Below are 18,289 nucleotides of genomic sequence, written 5' to 3'. Positions count from 1 at the left end.
TCTTGATTTTCATCAAAGAAGTTAGCTAATATAAGCTGTTAATTCTCCTAAGAGCTTTGAATTCTACTGTTGTGAATTTAAATTATCAGAAGGAGGCATTCATCTTGCATTAAATGAGAGAAACTGGACAGAGACAGGTTTCCCAAGTTTTACATTTCGAAGCAGCTGGGCAGCTGTTTACTTCTGCTAACGATGTCAGCTGTGTGATTCTTGTCTCATAGCCTGAGATTCCTTAGTATGCTTTGCCTATCTCTAGGTCCATGCAGTTACTTAGACACAATTACATACCAGTCCGCGGAGTATCCCCCATTATAGATTCTAATTCACTTGTTTCTTCAAAAGTAGAATATGTTTATTAAATTCCCATCATACTCCAAGATTCTGATCTGTTCGGTCTCCCATTCACAAATTCTACTGCTATGGTTTGCAATCTGAGTGCATAATGGAATCGCATGGGTAGCCCTGAAAACTAAAGATTTCTGGATTCTAATCCTTGCTCCCCAACTCCCAATTTTTCAAAGGCCTCTAGGTTACCATAATTGCATCAGCTGAGAGCCATGGAGTCAAATGCCAGGCTTCTGACCATTTAAGCCATGCTCCATTCTCTAAATCCCCTGGATGCAAAACAGAAACAATGCAAAGGCATCTTCAGAAAGCAAGCCTGTAGCTAGGGTACTGAAGCCAACACCAACACTCAGTTTGGACCTATTTCACTGTGGAGTGCTGGCTCTAACCTACCTAGTTACCATGGATGCCACAGCAGGTGAGACTCTGGGCTGGCATTCTCCAGAACCCTTCCGTCCCTGCTTTTTCCTGGAAGGGCTAGGAGCCAGGCGTTTGCCCACAAAGCTGTTCTCATGCATGCGTGTACTGACAAATATTTATTAATTTTAATGCTATAAATCTCTCCAGAAATAAGAATCCTAGATGACATCTGCAGAGAAATGGACTTAGAGGCAGAGAGAATCAAGAAGAGAGATTTACTTTTGCTTTGAGGGAGGGGAAGGGTGTGCATATTTCTTTTTGATTTAAACCTCTGATATGTGACTCCAAACTCAATGAGGAGAGGCCCCGAAAGCCCTGGATCTGTTAGAGGACTTTACTTCTGTTTGGCTCCTGAACAAATACAACAGCAAGGCAGCAAATATGAGAATAAATTATATTCACAAGAGGAAAAAATAACTTACTTTGGGGTTTTATTTCATGAAGAGGTTTTTTATCTAAAAGAAAGAAAGAGAAAAAGAAAGTTGCATTTAATAAATTTACATGGAGCAGATATATTCCCTGTATTACTTTGTATGGCCTTCTATAAATGATACATTTTCTCCAATTTGCAGGCAATATGGATTATGGGGCCCACATTTTTTCTTTTGCATTCTAAGATTTTTTTGCCTCTTTTAGAAATGTTTCCATATGATGATTATTTTATTTAAGAATACATTTTCTCTCCAGTTTGCTAGCATACTTTTTTCTCTGTTGCTTCTGCTCGATTCTTATCTGCCTGATAAGTGCAGGGAGCTTGCTGCCTGCTCCTTTTAATGCCCAGGGAGCAGCCTGCTCAGGCAAGAGATGCCATTTCAGTATACATGAAGACAGAAAAATGAGCCAGGGAATAAATATGTAAAGAGAGCCTGCATTGGTTTGCAGTAATCATGGTCTGGATGCAAACTTCCAGACTGCCTGTTGAGCCATTCACCGGGCTATGGATGTGGTGTTGTGAGCATTTTGGGTTTGGGTTTTTGTGTCCCCCAACCACCCCCCGCCTCCAATCTGTTTAAATGTGTGTTGTCTTTCTCGGTGAAGAAGATATTCTTGTATGTGCAGCAAGCTGGTGGGAGGTAGCAGTGAAAGGAAAAGGTCATCTGGACCTCAGAGGTCAGAGTCAGCTGAGGCATTTGTGACAGTTCTTCCCAAGGCTCTCTGTCCATCAAGCACCATCCGGTCCTGTTCTCCACCAGCATCTAATTCTGAATCTCACACTGATATTGGAGTCTGTGGCTTACTTTGTTTTGCCCAGGGCCTCCCTCTTTCTTCCTGTTCTTGGTTCTACCTCAGGCTAAACACCACTGTAGAATGCAGATTGAGCACTATCCAAACGCCAGGGCAAAGATGCCAGGATTTAACATTTTGCAGAGCCTCCTGAATTCACGGGGGTGTCTGTGCCTCTCACAGTCCTCTTCTAAGCTTCCAGATTACACAGGTCAAGGTCACTGGCCATTCACCGAGTCACAGAGCTGGGGCCCTGAGAGGTTACCTTCTACAGACTTGTTCTCTATGAGCCTGAAGATGGCCACATAGAGTGAGGCTTTCATTGTGGATTATGGTTTTAACAGAATCAAACCCAGCATGCTATATATTTTAGAACTTCATAAATAGTATCTTACTGACGGCATAATAACTCCTCCCAGGCAGATAGGCTGCTATGGTCAGTTTGCCTAGGAATTTCTGCCAACTAAACCCACTTCTGAATTTCATATTGATCTTGACAGAAAGTTCTTATAGTACATAAATATAGGGTGCTTGGAATACGGCTTTTGTGTGTTTTGCAGTCTGACTTGTGATGGAAGAAGATTTTACAAGTTGGATGCAAACCATACTCCTGTATATGGATCATTTAACGGTAGGGGAGAACGAGACAGCAGCAGGTACGGTCTTCAAAACGAACGCTTTTTGGGACCACAATATAGTATTAATATTGACATGCTCACGTAGGATTTTTCATTCACGTTTCTGAGAACACTTGCATGCCCCTCACACAGACTCGACACAGTTCCCCGAGAGCAGGTGGCAGCTGAGATGCCCAGATGCTACTACTCTCAACAGTTAGGAGGCAGCGGCTTTGGTGGGTTCAGTGGAGCTTCTGGTTTGCTTACTGCGAGGCTCTGGAAGCTTTCGGCACCGGCGCCAAGAGGCTGGCCGGCTAGGGTTAAGATGCCTGAAAGTGATGCATCGTCACACCCACGAGAGGAGATGGGGGAACATCTGTTTAGAACTCTGGCTGAGCGCAACCGTATTTTCTCTTCTGAACCATGGGGACTGGGAATTAAACCAGGGAACAAAATGAAATGCCATTAGGAACAGGTGAGATGCAAGATGGAGCCTTCAGAAAAAAAATATTGATAGGCAAGCTGTGAGAAAAATGGGGTGGTCGGATTCTACTGGGAACAGCTCTGAAAAAAGAGGAAATGTGGCCTAGAAGCCACGGATTAAGGTCTGGAGACAGAGGCACTGTCACACCGGCCCAGAAGGCAGGGACCCTGAGTTTCCCCCTGATCCAGTTCTGGAGCCAAGGTATTTGGCAATGTGGCACTGTACAAATAACACAGACTTGGGGTCTCAACTGGACTTGATCTTTAGGGGTTCCACATCCTGTTGGTGTGCCTTGAAGGTTCTTACAGTGAACCGGGCAAAGTAACACCCTTAGAGTTTGATATTCAGGATTAAGCAGGATAGACACAGGACCATGAAGCACAGGGTAGAGACAGGGTTGGCATAATAATTGCAGTAAATGGTGGTCAATGAAGTAATTTTAATGAATGAAGATGGTTGCGAGCCCAGAAACTCATGATGCTGATCTGTGTTCCTGCTGGGAAACAGATCACAATGCCAGGTCAGGAACTGCACGGATTTGGGGCGGGGTACTTGAATGACATTTAAGCTAATGTCTCGCCCTAATGTCTCGCCGAAGTGAGACCAAACTAAGTCGCAGTTTAGTCTCTTGTGCCGAAGAAGAGTGGGAACCAGAAACCCTCTAGGGACCCTTTGCCTCCATCCACCATTGTTAGTTTTCAGGGGGGCAACCGACGATATGGAAAGAAAAGCCATTCACAATGGTTTTCTGCTGCAGTCTAAAATGCACCAGAAGTCTCCTGGCCAGCATGTCTTCTGGTTCAACAGCCACCTTTTAGAAAAAGCTGGAAAGCTCTGGAGCTCCAAGGCATTAGTCCCCTGGCATTAGCATCCAAATTGGGTTCTGCTGTGTTTTGTGAACTAAGAATACCTGGAAAGGAAGCGGCCACAGAACAGCATTTTCCGCAGTTAAACACTGAATTTGATGTAGGCCCTCTGCACTTGCTAGAGAAAGCCCTCTAGCGACCTCTCTGACTTTGCAGGCTTGGCCCACATCACACTGTTTTATTCTGTTTGCATAATCATTCTCTCACAAAGCTCAAGGCCATGAAACAACTTGGCCTTGGTCAACCAACGCCTCTCCACTTTAATTTCCCCCTCTCCAAAGGACTGCATTCAAATGGCCCCCTAGTAAATTAATCCATTAGGGCCAAGGTTCTTAATGTTGGCTGCACGTAGGAATCACCTGGGAGCTTTTAGAATAAACACCAGGCCTGGGCCCCGCTCCAAGAGGTACTGATTAATTGGGGTTTGTGTTTTTTGTCATTACTACTACTTCCTGGCAAGAAATCAGGGGCTGTGTGTGGTCAACTCCAGTTAGTCTCTGTTTCCCTAAGGGGCAGTGAGCGGGGGTGGGGGTTCGGGGGTGGGGGAAGATCCAGACAGGCCTAGGAAAGCGGGTTTTCTATTTGACAGGCACTGAATTAGTGCAATTTTTAGCCAGTGGCAGCTAAGCAGTCAGTAGTTCTGGGAAATCACAGCCACTTCTGAAAGTCTGCCTTAAGCCCTGGGAGGGCCAAAGGATGGAAGGAAATAGGTGATAAGCAATTGTAACTCTACCTTATTTACAAGTGAATAAATCAAAGGAATTTTTAACAGAGTCTTAAGGTGTTGTATCTTGGAAAATCATGTTTGCTGTTAACTCCCTCAGCAGCCTAGACAGGCACCGAAGGGAGGAAAAACATTCACCGCAGAGAATAAACGCTGCTAATGGTAAGCCAGGTTTGCAGGTTTAGGTTTTTCTCTGATTTTTATGTATATGCCATTAGATAAAAATATGTATGCTTACATATGTGGCAGCATGAAAACATAGGAAATTACCAATTATATCATTTTCACGTAGGAAAATTATAGCTTATTGTGTTGCTTTCTGCCTTTGTTGTTATTACTATTTACTGTGATGCAAATAAGGTTTTGTGATTCCCTGCCCCCAGGACATGTGTATGTAAAAGTGTGTATCTGCAGGAGAGAAAGGGAGGCTAGGGAGGGAAGAGAAGGACTTGGACGAAGGGAGAGAGGATGGGATGGGAGATGGAAGGGAGAGGAGAAGGAGGGATGGGAGATGGTGGGGAAGGAGAAGGAAGGGTGGGGAATGGAAGGGTGAAGGGGCAGGAAGGAAGGAAGGGGGAGAAAAGGAAGATGATGATTCTCTTCTACCTTACTTTAGCCCTTGTTTCTGTCCTTCCATCTAGGTTCCCAAAGCATTTCCGTGGGCTCCATCGTTCTTGAAAGATTTATAAAGCCACCCACTGGCACTTAGCCCTACTGGAACCAAATGTGGCCAGGCTCATGCTACTCACACACTGGGGAGTTCAGAGAGCAGGCCTGAGGACATCTCTAACTCCACAATTCTTTGGAGGCCATGACTGTGATTCTTTGACACCTGTGCCCCTTGTTTTCAAACAGTAAATAAATATGATTTTCCCCCAGTGTCTGCATGGCTTCTGAGACCCCAGGGCCACTAAGGTAAACAATATGCAAGGCATATCTCTTTCCCAGATTGAAAACCAAGGATACCACCAGAGTCAACATTTAACCGTCTTTTCTCTCATTTCCAAAGACTGATTTCATTTCCTTCATTGTAGATTTCACTTTTTGAAATCTTTTCTGTCCCCAAAATACGCATACTAACTCTTTTATTGTAATTTACTTTACCCATTTTTCAGACTTATGTTGTTAGGGTGACACAAATGTGGAATAATCTGTTGTGTTTTTTATTTTTTCTTCACTCCATACTTTGGTCGTTTCCTTATCTGTTACAATAGTTCTAGCCTCAGTACCCAACATTTAACCCGACTCCTCTGCTGCTCAGACCTTAGCCAATTGCTGTGCTTTCATTCTGCACTACACCGAATATGAGTTCATTCCTAGAGATCTTCAACGAAACTCATGCAACTGTCGGATACATCTATGAACTCCCAGACCCATTTTAAGCTTCGGTTCATGGCATCGCTTCTCTTTGGGACACCCTTTCCCACTCCAGTCTCCCAGAAAAGCCTCCTGCCTCAGAGACACAGTCCGTGAGGACTCTGGTGATTCCTTCATTAGCACATGTCACTCCCCTCTCTCACGAAACTAATTATTTTATAGGTTTTGATTTCATACATTTTAAGCTCCTGTAATTCCTTCAGGTGATGAGTCTACTGGGTCTATGGAGCTTTGCAGCTGTAGACCCACAGCACGAATAATATGGGGAGAGCAGGGAAAATGACTCAGTGGTGAAATCATCCCCAAGCGAGGACTGAGGTTTGCACCCCAGCTCCACATGTATACTGGATGGGCGTGAAGGCCCATCTGCAATCCCAGAATGTGGGAGGGGATTCCTGGAGCCAGCTGAATAGACAGCTTAGCCAAATGGATGAACTTCAGGTTCAAGTGAGAGACCCTGCCTCAATAAATTAAAATGGGGAATGATCCAGGATGACACTCACTTAATATTAGTCTTACACACACTCACACACACACACACACACACACACACACACACACACACACATGATATATATCATACCACATACACACAAATACAAAATAGCCACTCAGGCTAATTAAAAGTTGCTTTATTATTTGCAGATGGGGAAAACAGGCTAAAGTTTTAATTATCAGTGAGTTTCACTTATTCATTCATTACCTTTTCCCCCATAGCTAGAAATAATTACCAGCCAGTTTTATACCAGACAGAATGCTACCGAAGCCTGCAAGAGGTCCTAGGGCCTTCCTGATGCCCTGTGTTAGTGCTGAAAAAAATAATCAGACAAACAGGAGGCCTGCTTCACATTGACCACTCCAGGGTGCCTGAGTGTCAGGCTGATAATGACTTGATGGGTCAGGATTCTGACCTCCTGAGTGTTCACACACACAGAAATACAGCTGCCAGTCAGTATTTGTATGCACTCTAAACCTGAGCAGTGCACAGAATAGAAGAGGGGAAGGCAGAGCTCTTCTTACTTACGTATGTGTGTGTATCTGTGCATGTGTGTGCATGTATGCATCTCTCATGCTTTCCTGATAAGTCAGAGGGGACCCAGGGAAGGTCACATGTTTACCCTATCACAAGCTGGGACAAAGCTTTCTGCTCTCTTTGCGACTTCTGCCAGCTTCCCAGCCCATATTGCATCATGAGATCCTACTGTCCCTTTGAAATACCATCTGTACATGTCCAGTAAATACATAAACAGAGAGAACAAAACCACCTAGCATCTTCTAACTGATGTCCCCTGGACAATGACTGACTTCCCTGAGAAATCTGGCTGAATTCTGGGAACAAGTGGCAAAAAAACCCTATGTGGTTGACCACTTGAACACATCAGCAAGTGGAAAACAGTACTGCTGACATCTTCCACCGAAGATTTGGGCCCGATCCCATCAGGCTAATTAGGTGGGGTTGGAGGGCACCGCCGCAGACAGCTCATGAATGTCACATCTGATGACAATGGCTCCAGCATTGCCTTCTGCTATGGCTCTTGTTTAGTGTTCATTTACAAGGAGCAGTTTCCTCCCTTCCTTTTTTCAAAATACCTTATCTAAGGCGAATAAGTATCTTTAATGACTATTCTTACAGGTAGTGTTTCTATGTTTCAATTTGAGCTAAATCATTCAAATTTCTAGACTTACTGTCAACCTAAGTTTTAATTTTTACTGACATATAACTTTACTTATTTATGTGGTTATAATGTAGTTTTAATGTGTCCATGCCTTGTGCAGGGTAGTCAGGATGTCCATTACAGGATACATTCATCATTTCTTTGATAGTAGAAGATTCAAAATACTCCCTTTTAGCTATTTTGAAACAGCACATTTCTGCTGGTGATGGCAACTTTAATATCGGACCCCTTTCTCCCTCTCTGACTATAACACGGTGTATGTAGATCATCTACACAGCTCCCTACTCCACACAGCTTGCGGTAACTATTTTATGGTATATACACACAACCAAATACTATTTGGCTGGTAGAAGGGGAGAGGGCAGGAAGGGAGGGGAGCAGAGAAAAATGTATAGTGCAATAAAAACAATAAGAAAGGATGAAACATTGTCACTTGCAGCAAGAGACGGGCCTCATGATCACTGTGCTCACTGACCAAATTCAGGAACAGAAAGCCGGGTGGGCCATGACCTCATTCGTGAGGAAACAGATGAACTTCCACAATGCTCTCTACATTCCCAGTGAGTCTGTGCTTTGGTTTGTTTTCTGTGCTGGCACTTATGTTCTGGGGCTGCTGCAAAGCCTTTCCAGAATCTCCACAAACAGTGGCAACATGCAGGTTTCCACCTCTGTCCTCAAGGAAGATGCAGGCTGAACTCTCCTGTCTGGGCCAGTGATGCTTTGCCTTGCTACCCTTGCATTTGTCTACAGCAAATGTCTACACACATTCAAAAGGACACACAGGCTGATCCAGAGCTCAGTGAGGGAAGACTGTGCTAACATGCAAAATACCCTGTATTCTACCCTCAGTACTGCAAAAGATCAGTTAAATCACCAAAAATGGGACAAGATGTCCAGAGAAAGTGCTCATTTAAGACAGATGTAATATCTACATACTTTAAGTATTTTTCAACATCATAGCAAAATTAGCACATTGAAAAGACAACTAACTATATTCCCAGGTTCACTTCAGAGTTTCTTGCAATAACAAAGATACAGAAACAATTAAATACCCACTATTTAAGGGATACAGAAAATATGGTGGACAGCTGATGGAATATGATATTTATATACATACATGTAGTATATCATATAAAATAATGTTCAAACTTTGGAGAAGAGTTTCTGTCATTCATAATGCACGCAGAGACTTGGGGACACTATGCTAAGTGAAATAGGCCAGACACAGGAAGACAAATACTGCATGGCCTCGTTTCCATGTGGAATCTAAAAGTGCCAAACTCAGAACCTGAGAGTAAAGCATTGTTGCTGGCCATAGTGGTGATGCAAGGGCTAGAAGGGATACTTGACAAATGCAAAGTTTCATTGCAGCTCGATCAGGAAGTTTTGGAAATAAATGTCCAGCTGCATGACTATGGTCAGTATTATTCTGTGCACTTGAAATTTGCTCAGAGGGCAGATCTTATGAGAGGCGCTAAATGTGCTAAGTAATTAGTGATGTTATTTCACACATTGTCATGTATGGAACAGTCAGGCTGTATAATGTAACTGTAAACAACTTGTAATTGTCAACTTCATCTCAGTAATGTTGGATAGAAAAATATCCTATCTGGGACCTTTGACCTAAATGTAGGCTTATGGTAGTGGCCTACTGTTTTAAAGAATATTCTTTAGTTGTTGGCCAGGGGAAGTCTGGAGTGAAGCGGATAGTTGTAAAGGCTGTAATGACTGATCAACTACGTAGACAATAACTGGCACTAGCTATGTGTGTGTCATAGAACCTGGCTCACAAAGACCTTCTTTAAGAGAAACTAAAATCTGAAGATCTGTGTTCCAAGCATCCTCCTTTCCTCCCTCACTCCCTTCTCTTTTGATTTTTGCTTTGCTTTGTTTTTTGAGACAGGGTTTCTCTGTCCTGGAACTAGCTCTTGTAGACCAGACTGGCCTCAAACTCACAGAGATCTGCCTGCCTCTGCCTCCTGAGTGCTGGGATTAAAGGCATGTGCCACCACCGCTCAGCTTTTGTGATTTTCTGAGCTATCCATTTGGCCTCTATTTCCCTAGGGATGGGATTACAGGCCTGTTCCAGCAAGATCAGTCCATCTTGTTCTTGAAGCTACTCCATTGGCCTCTATTTCCCTAGGGATGGAATTACAGGCCTGTTCCAGCAAGATCAGTCCATCTTGTTCTTGAAGCTATTCCAGTCCTCCTGTTAGCCATAAATTTGCTTACTGCTATAGATCAAACTGCCATTCCTCCTAGTTCATCACCAAGGACAGGAACTGAATAGAGCATGTACTCTGTAAACATTTGCAGACTGACTTAATGATAAGTCTTTCATCTCAGTTACATCACAAACAGAAGAAAGGGGGAGTCCGCACATTTCCCACATTTTATGCATTCTGAAGACATGGTAGCTTTCTAATGATGGGTGTATGGGGGAGTGCGAAGAAAACTGAATTACACAATTCGGCACCAAGTGAATCTGGTATCCTATTTCACTGGGACAGGGCAATTTATTTAGTAGTTAAAAGTTGTCCTGTGCCCTGCGCAACTGCCTCTCAAATGGTTAACCATCACACAATGGTTTACGTGATAGAATTAGATAAAGTTCTCAAAAGAACATGAAAGCCCTGCCTGAATCCTGAAAATTCAATGATATCTTACTCAGTTCCACATTACATATGCGTTTGTATACACACCCACAAATGTGAAATCAATATCAAAGATCTAAAATTATAATTATTTCAATTCTCAGAGCTTTCATGGTTGTTTTTTAGGGTATAAGATTACGATTTTTGCCCATGGTCACAGATGGTTAACAAAATATCTGAACTGATACCATGGAATCTTGACTCCTATCTCAGGCATATTAACTATCTTTTGTATTTTTCTAAGTGTTGCTGATAATTTTTCATTCCATCTAACAGTAACATCGTTATGCACAGGACATTTGAGACTGTGGGCATTTCCTTTTTGGTGTGATGATGTCATCTTTCTAGGAGAAGTGAGAGGCCAGGGTGAAGGAAACTACTCTTAATACTGATATCTTCAGTTCATGTCTCACTGGTCTCAGTTCTCTTAAAGTCACACATGTATTTAATATGTAATTCAGGAGGAAAGGTGGAACCAAGACACAAGGTGTCCTCTATGTTGATTAATTCCCTTTTTTAGCACACCCTGGAGGCCACTGAATTTTGTACCAGAGTAGACTGCTCAGTTTTAAATCACATCCATGATTGGGTTCTTGCCATTTCTTTTATAGCCCAACAAGTCTATGAACTCAGTTATTAAATCTTTCTTTAGTCCAGATGAATATTTCTTAACCCAGGGTTTTGTGCAATTGAATCTTGAACTAATTGCACTGTAAATTTAGAATTTGCAATTAATAGACCCCGATCCTTTATATGACAAGTCTAGATTCTGGAAATCTCCCTAATAGAAAAGGACCATGGTTATCAGCATCTACTGAAAGCCATGAAACAAACAAAGAAGCAAAGAAAAACAAATACACAAACAAGCAAATAAAAACATCATGATTGATAATCTAAAGGTATTGTGTTGTAGAAAGAGAGATGCTTTGGAATGTCTGGGGACGGAAACAACTGAGACCTCAAGTTCAGCAGTGCACACTGCTTGATTTGACCCCTCCTCCCACAAGGAAAGAGTTTGGAGTTTATATTGATGACTTTGGGATTGCTTCATACTCTGTCTTTGCTCTCAAGCCACTACAAAGCAGGTGTTTCCGATGAGTGTGCAAACCTGGGCATCTCTCTCGTGGTGTGGTGGGGACTGTCAGTCTTGCCTATGGGTCAGCCAGGCAGGTGGCATGCCTTCTTCTCTCTCCCAAACCTTCCCCTTAGTATGTTTTGTGACTGTCAACATCACAAAATGATAGAGCTGGTTGTGGCCTTAGGGACCACATACTTAGGACAAGTTCAGGCAAGAGAACTGAGAGGCATTCATTTAGCGGCTTGCCAGAAGTTCCGAGGAAGGATACATTTAAGACTCCTCACGAACTACACAGGTTCTCCCAAACACTGCTTTTCTGAACCAACAGTATTCCCCAAATTATGACTCAGAAATAGTTAAGTAAAGGACAGATGCAAGTTCTCTCACACACTTTAATGATATGTACACCTCATTTTATTAGAAATATGCTAAACAGATAATTAGAAAATATTGAAATGACACACTATTGATACTTTTTAACAGGATGAGCAATGTTTTATATATATATGTATATATATATATATTTTCTTGCCACAAAATTCCTTTTATTAAGAATCATGTACACAGGGTGCAGTTGTTTTACAATTAGCATAAATGGAGTGTTTAATATGGGTAGCATGTACCTTCCAGGGGTTGCATCTTCTCAAAAAGACAGCTAATAATAGAATAATTTCTCTTTATAGATTAGCACATTTAGGCTTAGGAAAACTAAGAAATTGGCTCGGGGAGCTCTATTCAGGAAATTCAATCATAATTAGAACTCAAGCAACCTGGCCAAACAGCCTAGATTCTTCATTCTGCTCTTAGCCTTAGGATGGATGTTTAAGCTGTGGGGAGGGTCCATCCATTCTTTTATTGACCTCAATCCTACATTCACACCCATTTCTAGTCATTTGGAAAGAGAATGACCATTTTCGAGTCATAATCACAGAGGACCTTGGAAGGTTCTTTAGCTGTGTTTTTGGATGCCTTCAGCCAGTCCCCCTTGTTGCTGCCTCACTTCAGGAAACTTGCCCTTTTCTCCTTCTCACAATCTCAAGTTCAGAGTCACTGCGCTGGCACTACCTGTTGGGGATGCCACTGAAGTTCTCTCTTTTCTTTCCAGTGGATTTATATTCAATCAACTCCTAGGTTCTATGAAAAATATTTTAAATCTTTGTCAGGATTGTATCTCAACATTATGCGTTGTCACAGACCTGTTCTTGTTTTTTTAGTTTTTTTTCTACTGTTGTATTTTCTTGTTTTTGTTGATTTTTTATAAGTAACCCTGTTTATGAACACTGTCACCTTACTTTCCAGTTGCCCCAGATTAATTTCAGGGTCCATTTTCTTTATATCTAAGGTTTTACTTTCCTTCTTCTCACGATAGGAAGCAATTTAATGAGATGAGCCCAAGGCAAAGAAACTTCCATACATTCTTGCTAAAGTACCACATTGTATGTTCTGCCTAATCCCTTGGCCAGTTTTTAAGCAGAGTGAAAAAAGGCTTCACAAGATCCTTGGGAGGAGTGGATAGGAATAGGTGAAAGTAGATAGAGGAAGAGAAAGAGAAACCAGGAAAAGCAATTCTCAGCTGAGCTAATGTGTCAGGATATGTTACAGGCAGCATAGATCCATGGGGAAATAAAGAAAAGCAGTTGACCAATGGAAAATACCCTAGTGACAAAAGACCTTTTAACTGTTTCAGAGCTAGCTGATAATAAGAGGAGAGACTTTTAAAAGCACACATCAACCATGCCCCAGTGGATGAAGGCCAATCCTTATTTAGAAAGGGGATTGAATTCTAAAACAAAGCAACATCTTTTTACTTATGAAAAAGGCAAAAATCAAAAAGTATATAGTGGGTAGATAACAAAGAGAGGAAGTCTTATGACCATTAACTGCTTATGGTCTGTCTATCTATCATTCATTGCATATTGTGTATGTATGTGTGTATGTATGTATGTATGTATGTATGTATGTATGTATGTATGTGTGTGTGTGTGTCTGCCTGCCTGTCTGCCTGCCTGCCTATCTATCTATCTATCTATCTATCTATCTATCTATCTATCCATCCATCCATCCTTTTAAATGCCCAATTCTACCCAGGATATAGCACACGAGTGAAAGTTAAAAAAAAGTTTCAGCTTTGTAGGATTTAAAGGAATACTTCCATTATGACGCAGGAGGATTGTAATGCTTCTGTCGTTCTGTTTTTGTTTGTTTGTTTTGTTTTGTTTTTAATTATACCCAATAGGAACCTGAGCCTGGAGTTTATCCACTGTCTCCTGAAAGTTTGCTAAATACCAGTCTTCTTAGGTGGGGTTCCCACAATGGGGCTGTGTTTCCTGGGGTGTATGGGAGATGTTGTGACTAATCTGCCCAATGACGGCCCGTGTGCCCAAATCTTCATCCTTATGACTCCCACATGTCTGCAACATTCCATCCACAGTTGCTGTACAGCACACACAAAGGCAACCATCAATTAATCAATCATTTGCTACGCAGAAAGGCAAGCTACCATGACCTTCTTCCAAAGGAACAGTGCTATTAATGTGAGTCACTGCTGGATTCTGAGTTGTTTGTAGCATGGGAGATGGAATCTAAAGCCTCATGCCTTGTATGCTAGCGAGCATTTCATCACGGAGGCCTAGTCCCTTTGTACTCTACATGGAATGGGAGTCTTCCAATTTTCAAACCACTTGGAAAGAATATGTTAGCAGTAGGCTACTTGACGACCATCTAAGAATACATTGTGTTAGGATGTTAACACAGCAATGTCATTTTCATGTCTTTGTTATGTAGGCCTTATGCTTGAACTAAGCAGTTATGCAGTGTACCCCATTCTGAAATTTAAGATCAGCTAAGAACAACTGTAATTCCACTATTATTCCACAATCTTTGCCCACAGAAAGAAATAGATGAGTTTGGTGTTGGTTATGCGACACGTGTCTGTTATAATTTTATATAAAAAAATAAGTGTTCCATATAAACCACTGACAAAAATAGGAGGTTTTAAAAATAGTTCTAGTTACTTCGGATGCTCTGAACTATTTCAAAATAAAATGTCTCTCATTCAGTGCCTGTGAAATAAGGGGAAGGACTGGCAATTACTGTAATAGATAACAATGAGGCCAGAGAAAATTCTTAACAAAGCAACTATTATTTTCCTGTGATTGAAGCGTCACTCTTTCAGGAGTTTCTTCAGGTTGGCTAAGTGGACGGCTCAATAAACAAAGTGGTTATGTTATTAACTGGGATGTGGGAGTGTTTATTTGAACTACTCTTGTACAGATGCCATTACGTGGCTTCCGAAGTATCCATTCAAACTTTTCTTCTCGATGTGCCTATCAGAAATGAAAACAAACCACTATTTAACCCAATTGTTTTTTTCTAAGCTGTCAATATTGAGGTGACCTGTGCCCTGCCTTTACAAGAGGGACAGATTAGTTTACAGGTAGCACTGCCTCAGATATTTCTTCTTTCTTTAAGTCCCTGGTGGCATTTCTTTGGCTTTAGTCACACCACACATTTAGAGGCTAATCCCTTCTTCTGAAGCAGATCCATTTAATCTTCTCAAACCAAAGCCCTCCCTTCTCTTTCTACTGGAAGAAAAAGCCACAGAGAAGGTGGCTTCCATCCCATGGGATCACACAAAACAGCCACCATCTAATCTTTCTGTTCCTGTCCATGAGGCACACACAGGTTACATAGTTCTGACTGTAATTCTCAACACACAGAGGATGTGCTGAATAGATGAAAGTGTGACAGTCAGACAGATACAAGGTTCTGTTTTAGCTCAGAAAGCATGCCACACAAGTCTTCCTGTCTTGCCAATCATGCCCATAATCATCTTTCTTCCCCAAAATGGCAATTTTCAAACATAAAGGGTTTGGATGTTCAGTTTGTGTTAGCAACGTAAGTCCATGCATTCACCTCTACTTGGCAAAAGCTGTCCAGTACCATTTTCACTTGTCTTAAGGCATTTGTCCTCTTGTTGAGAGCACTTAGGTGTGGCCATCTATGAGAGCATCACTTTAAGTTTCTGTGATTCAGCCACAAGTGACCAAGCAACAATCATACCCAAATATTAAAGTGATCATTCAGAGCTGGCAGCTCCATCTGGAGGAGAAACAGAGCCCGCGGGATAACAGAGGAGTTTCAGATACATTGTTGAAGGCTAAGTAAAATCAAATCATTGAAGGTCATCCAAGAGCTGAACAATGTCATTGTCAGCCTTCCAAAAGAAGGTGCCACGGGGTCATGTTTGGCACATAGGAAAAAGAATTAATATGAAGGAAATTCCCACATTGCCACATGACCTAGATCCTTCAACAGAGGTGCTGTTTTTGCAAGGATGTTTTCAAATGCTATCTTAATCAAAGGCAACCTTGTTTGGTGCAACCCTGAGAGCCCAGTATTTCACCAAAAGCAGTATGAAAGAGTAGCATGTAGTAATAATGATATCATCTAACTGGACTGCTTCTTACTGCTTCCCACAAAGACAGTGAAATGGTGCTCATTCTGTAAATAATGGGCTTCGCCTTCTGTCTAGAAAGACAGAATAGGTCCTGCTGTTCTGAATAGTCAACCCTTTCCAACTGATAAGCAGATTGCAGATGCAGCCCATTCTGCTCTAAGCTCACTCACTCCCCCATTTTGTTTTTACACGAACAATATTGATCACTGAGTTCCTGACAGTCCTGCTATTTCAGATCTCCAATTACACATATGTGAGCACATGAGAGGCTCAAAACAGTCATACCTTGGTGGAATGAAGAGACTGGAGGAAAGCTCATTTGCATTTTCAGCTCATGGGGGATTTAATGGAGTTGCCTTCCTCAAAAGCAGAGAACAGTGCAAGCCTCGGTGTCTTGGTGTCTTTCTGGTCATTTTATTTTTGTTATAGCAAGATGATAATTGGGTAATCAGAAAGCCGCCTCTGAGTGATTAAACCTACACATGGCCAGTGCCCAGGGAAAGGGTTTCTTCAATCAATAAATCACCTAAAGCCACTGTCTGAATGATGGCCAACAACTCGCCAGGAGATGAAAGACTACCCCTTAAAAATTAGTAAGTACGTACACACTTATGATGAGTAATTTTATGTGTCCACTTGACTTGAGCTGCCATGAATTTGAAGCTCTCTGGGTTTGTGCTATTCTGGACACTTGTGTAAGAGTGTCGATGATGATGTAACTGTTCAGTCTGGAGACTGATTAAAGCACAGGAAATGTTGTAGCATAAATAGTCCTCATCCAATCAGTTAAAGACTTCAGAGAAAAACAAAACAAAACAAAGAGAGGAAGGCTGACCCTACCAGAAGTGATAAACAATTGTTCTCTTTCAGATGGTTTCTGAACTGAAATGCTAGCTCTTCCTGCCCTTTGGCCTTTGACCTGGGACATCGCATCTTATTGGCTCTATAGCAGTCAGTCAAACACGGGGCTTGAAACTGAGACACTGATTGAGATATCTGGGCATGTCAGCCTTCAAAACTTAAATTATCTTTTCCTCTTTTACTTCTATTTCCTTCCCTTCAATCCTTCCCTTTCCTATCCTACAAACCTCCCCTTCCACTTCATTTATTAGTTTGTTGAATTTTACCTAATTCTTGGTATTTTGGGATTGAGTTTCCCTCTGTAATCTACATATACATAACGTCACAATCTTACTTCCTGACCCTTGACCCTAGAGGCTGGAATCACATGTATGATCTTCCTGATTCTATTTATCAGAAGAACATTGACTACTGTGCCAGCTCAGATTTAACGTGGGATCCACTCTGAGCAGTTCCTAGCCGTGCCGGTCATTCCTTCTAGCCTGAAACAGGGCTCTTACTCAGCTGGTAAACAAGCAGGAATCATGACACAAACACAAATAATATTCACACACAAGAAAACCTTTCTTTCTTACATTAAGAGCTAAGCACTATGTTTTCCGTAACTCTCAGATTACATCAGAGACAACCAAGCCTAAAGCCATATATTCAAGTTCAATATATGATTTATAGGAAAGCTTATTACTCCCGTTATCTAAAATTCATTCAGAAGCCAAATAGCTATAGACACCATCTTTTAGAAGGCATATGAAATCCATAATCCTAACTGTATCACTTTGAAAACATATCCACAATGTAAGAAGGCAGCCACAATTCGGAAAGTTTGCTGGTTTGCTGGTATTCAAGCATTGTCAGAAACACATTTCCTTAGCTATCTTACTATTGAGGGTGTGCAAAAGTAGAGGCTGGTTCTTAACGGAGAACAATGAACTTTCTGGTTACATCGTCCGTGATCAGAACCCCTTGCATTGGGTCTGATATATACTGGTACTGGATAATTCTATCCTAGAATAAAGGCAATGCAGGTATCAATGTGTTGATTATGATGCGTTAGTCATTTTAAACAATGCACAAACCATGCAGATTAATTCTGAAAATGTAACACTTAGTATGTGTTTGCTTTCAAGAATACCCAGTCACATGAGTGCACAGTGGACCCAACAGAAGTATTTCCTTCACGTTGTCATTTTTCCTAATGAACAGCAGCATACACAAATTGATCACAACCTACTACGATGTGGTATTTCTTTGCTGGATATCATGCAAGGAATCTTCAAGTAAGGACCTAGTTCTAGAGAACATGAATGGTGCCAGTATCACTTTTAAGAAACTGAAGTGTTTAGTTCATGTGAGTGGGAATTTTTTGAGTATATAATCTCTTCCATCAAAGAGTCAGATGCATTCTGTCAACATATGGTTTTTTGCTAATAACTGAAAGTGAATATACATTTTGGTACTTATAGTAAAAGAAGTTAACTGAGCTGTCCAGAGTCACCACGTGAAT

General features: G+C 41.6%; 1 protein-coding gene across 8 annotated transcripts in view; it reads right to left on the bottom strand.

Moving 5' to 3' along the window:
- The window catches only part of Unc5d (unc-5 netrin receptor D), a 524,519-nt gene that overhangs the window by 83,839 nt on the left and 422,391 nt on the right, over positions 1-18,289 (bottom strand). For 4 of the 8 annotated variants that reach the window (XM_048456515.3, XM_048456517.3, XM_048456518.3 and 1 more), the window contains one exon: positions 1,188-1,220. The exons of the other annotated variants lie outside the window; for them this stretch is intronic. In XM_048456515.3, the coding sequence (XP_048312472.3) occupies positions 1,188-1,220 (33 nt within the window). The remainder of the gene's footprint in view (positions 1-1,187; positions 1,221-18,289) is intronic. 8 annotated transcript variants of the gene reach the window in all.

The sequence above is a fragment of the Myodes glareolus genome, chromosome 23 (genome assembly GCF_982192425.1).
Source record: "Myodes glareolus chromosome 23, mMyoGla1.1, whole genome shotgun sequence".
Classification (NCBI taxonomy): domain Eukaryota; kingdom Metazoa; phylum Chordata; class Mammalia; order Rodentia; family Cricetidae; genus Myodes; species Myodes glareolus.
Note: the sequence above shows the minus strand (reverse complement) of the source record. Positions and strands in the feature narration are given on the sequence as shown.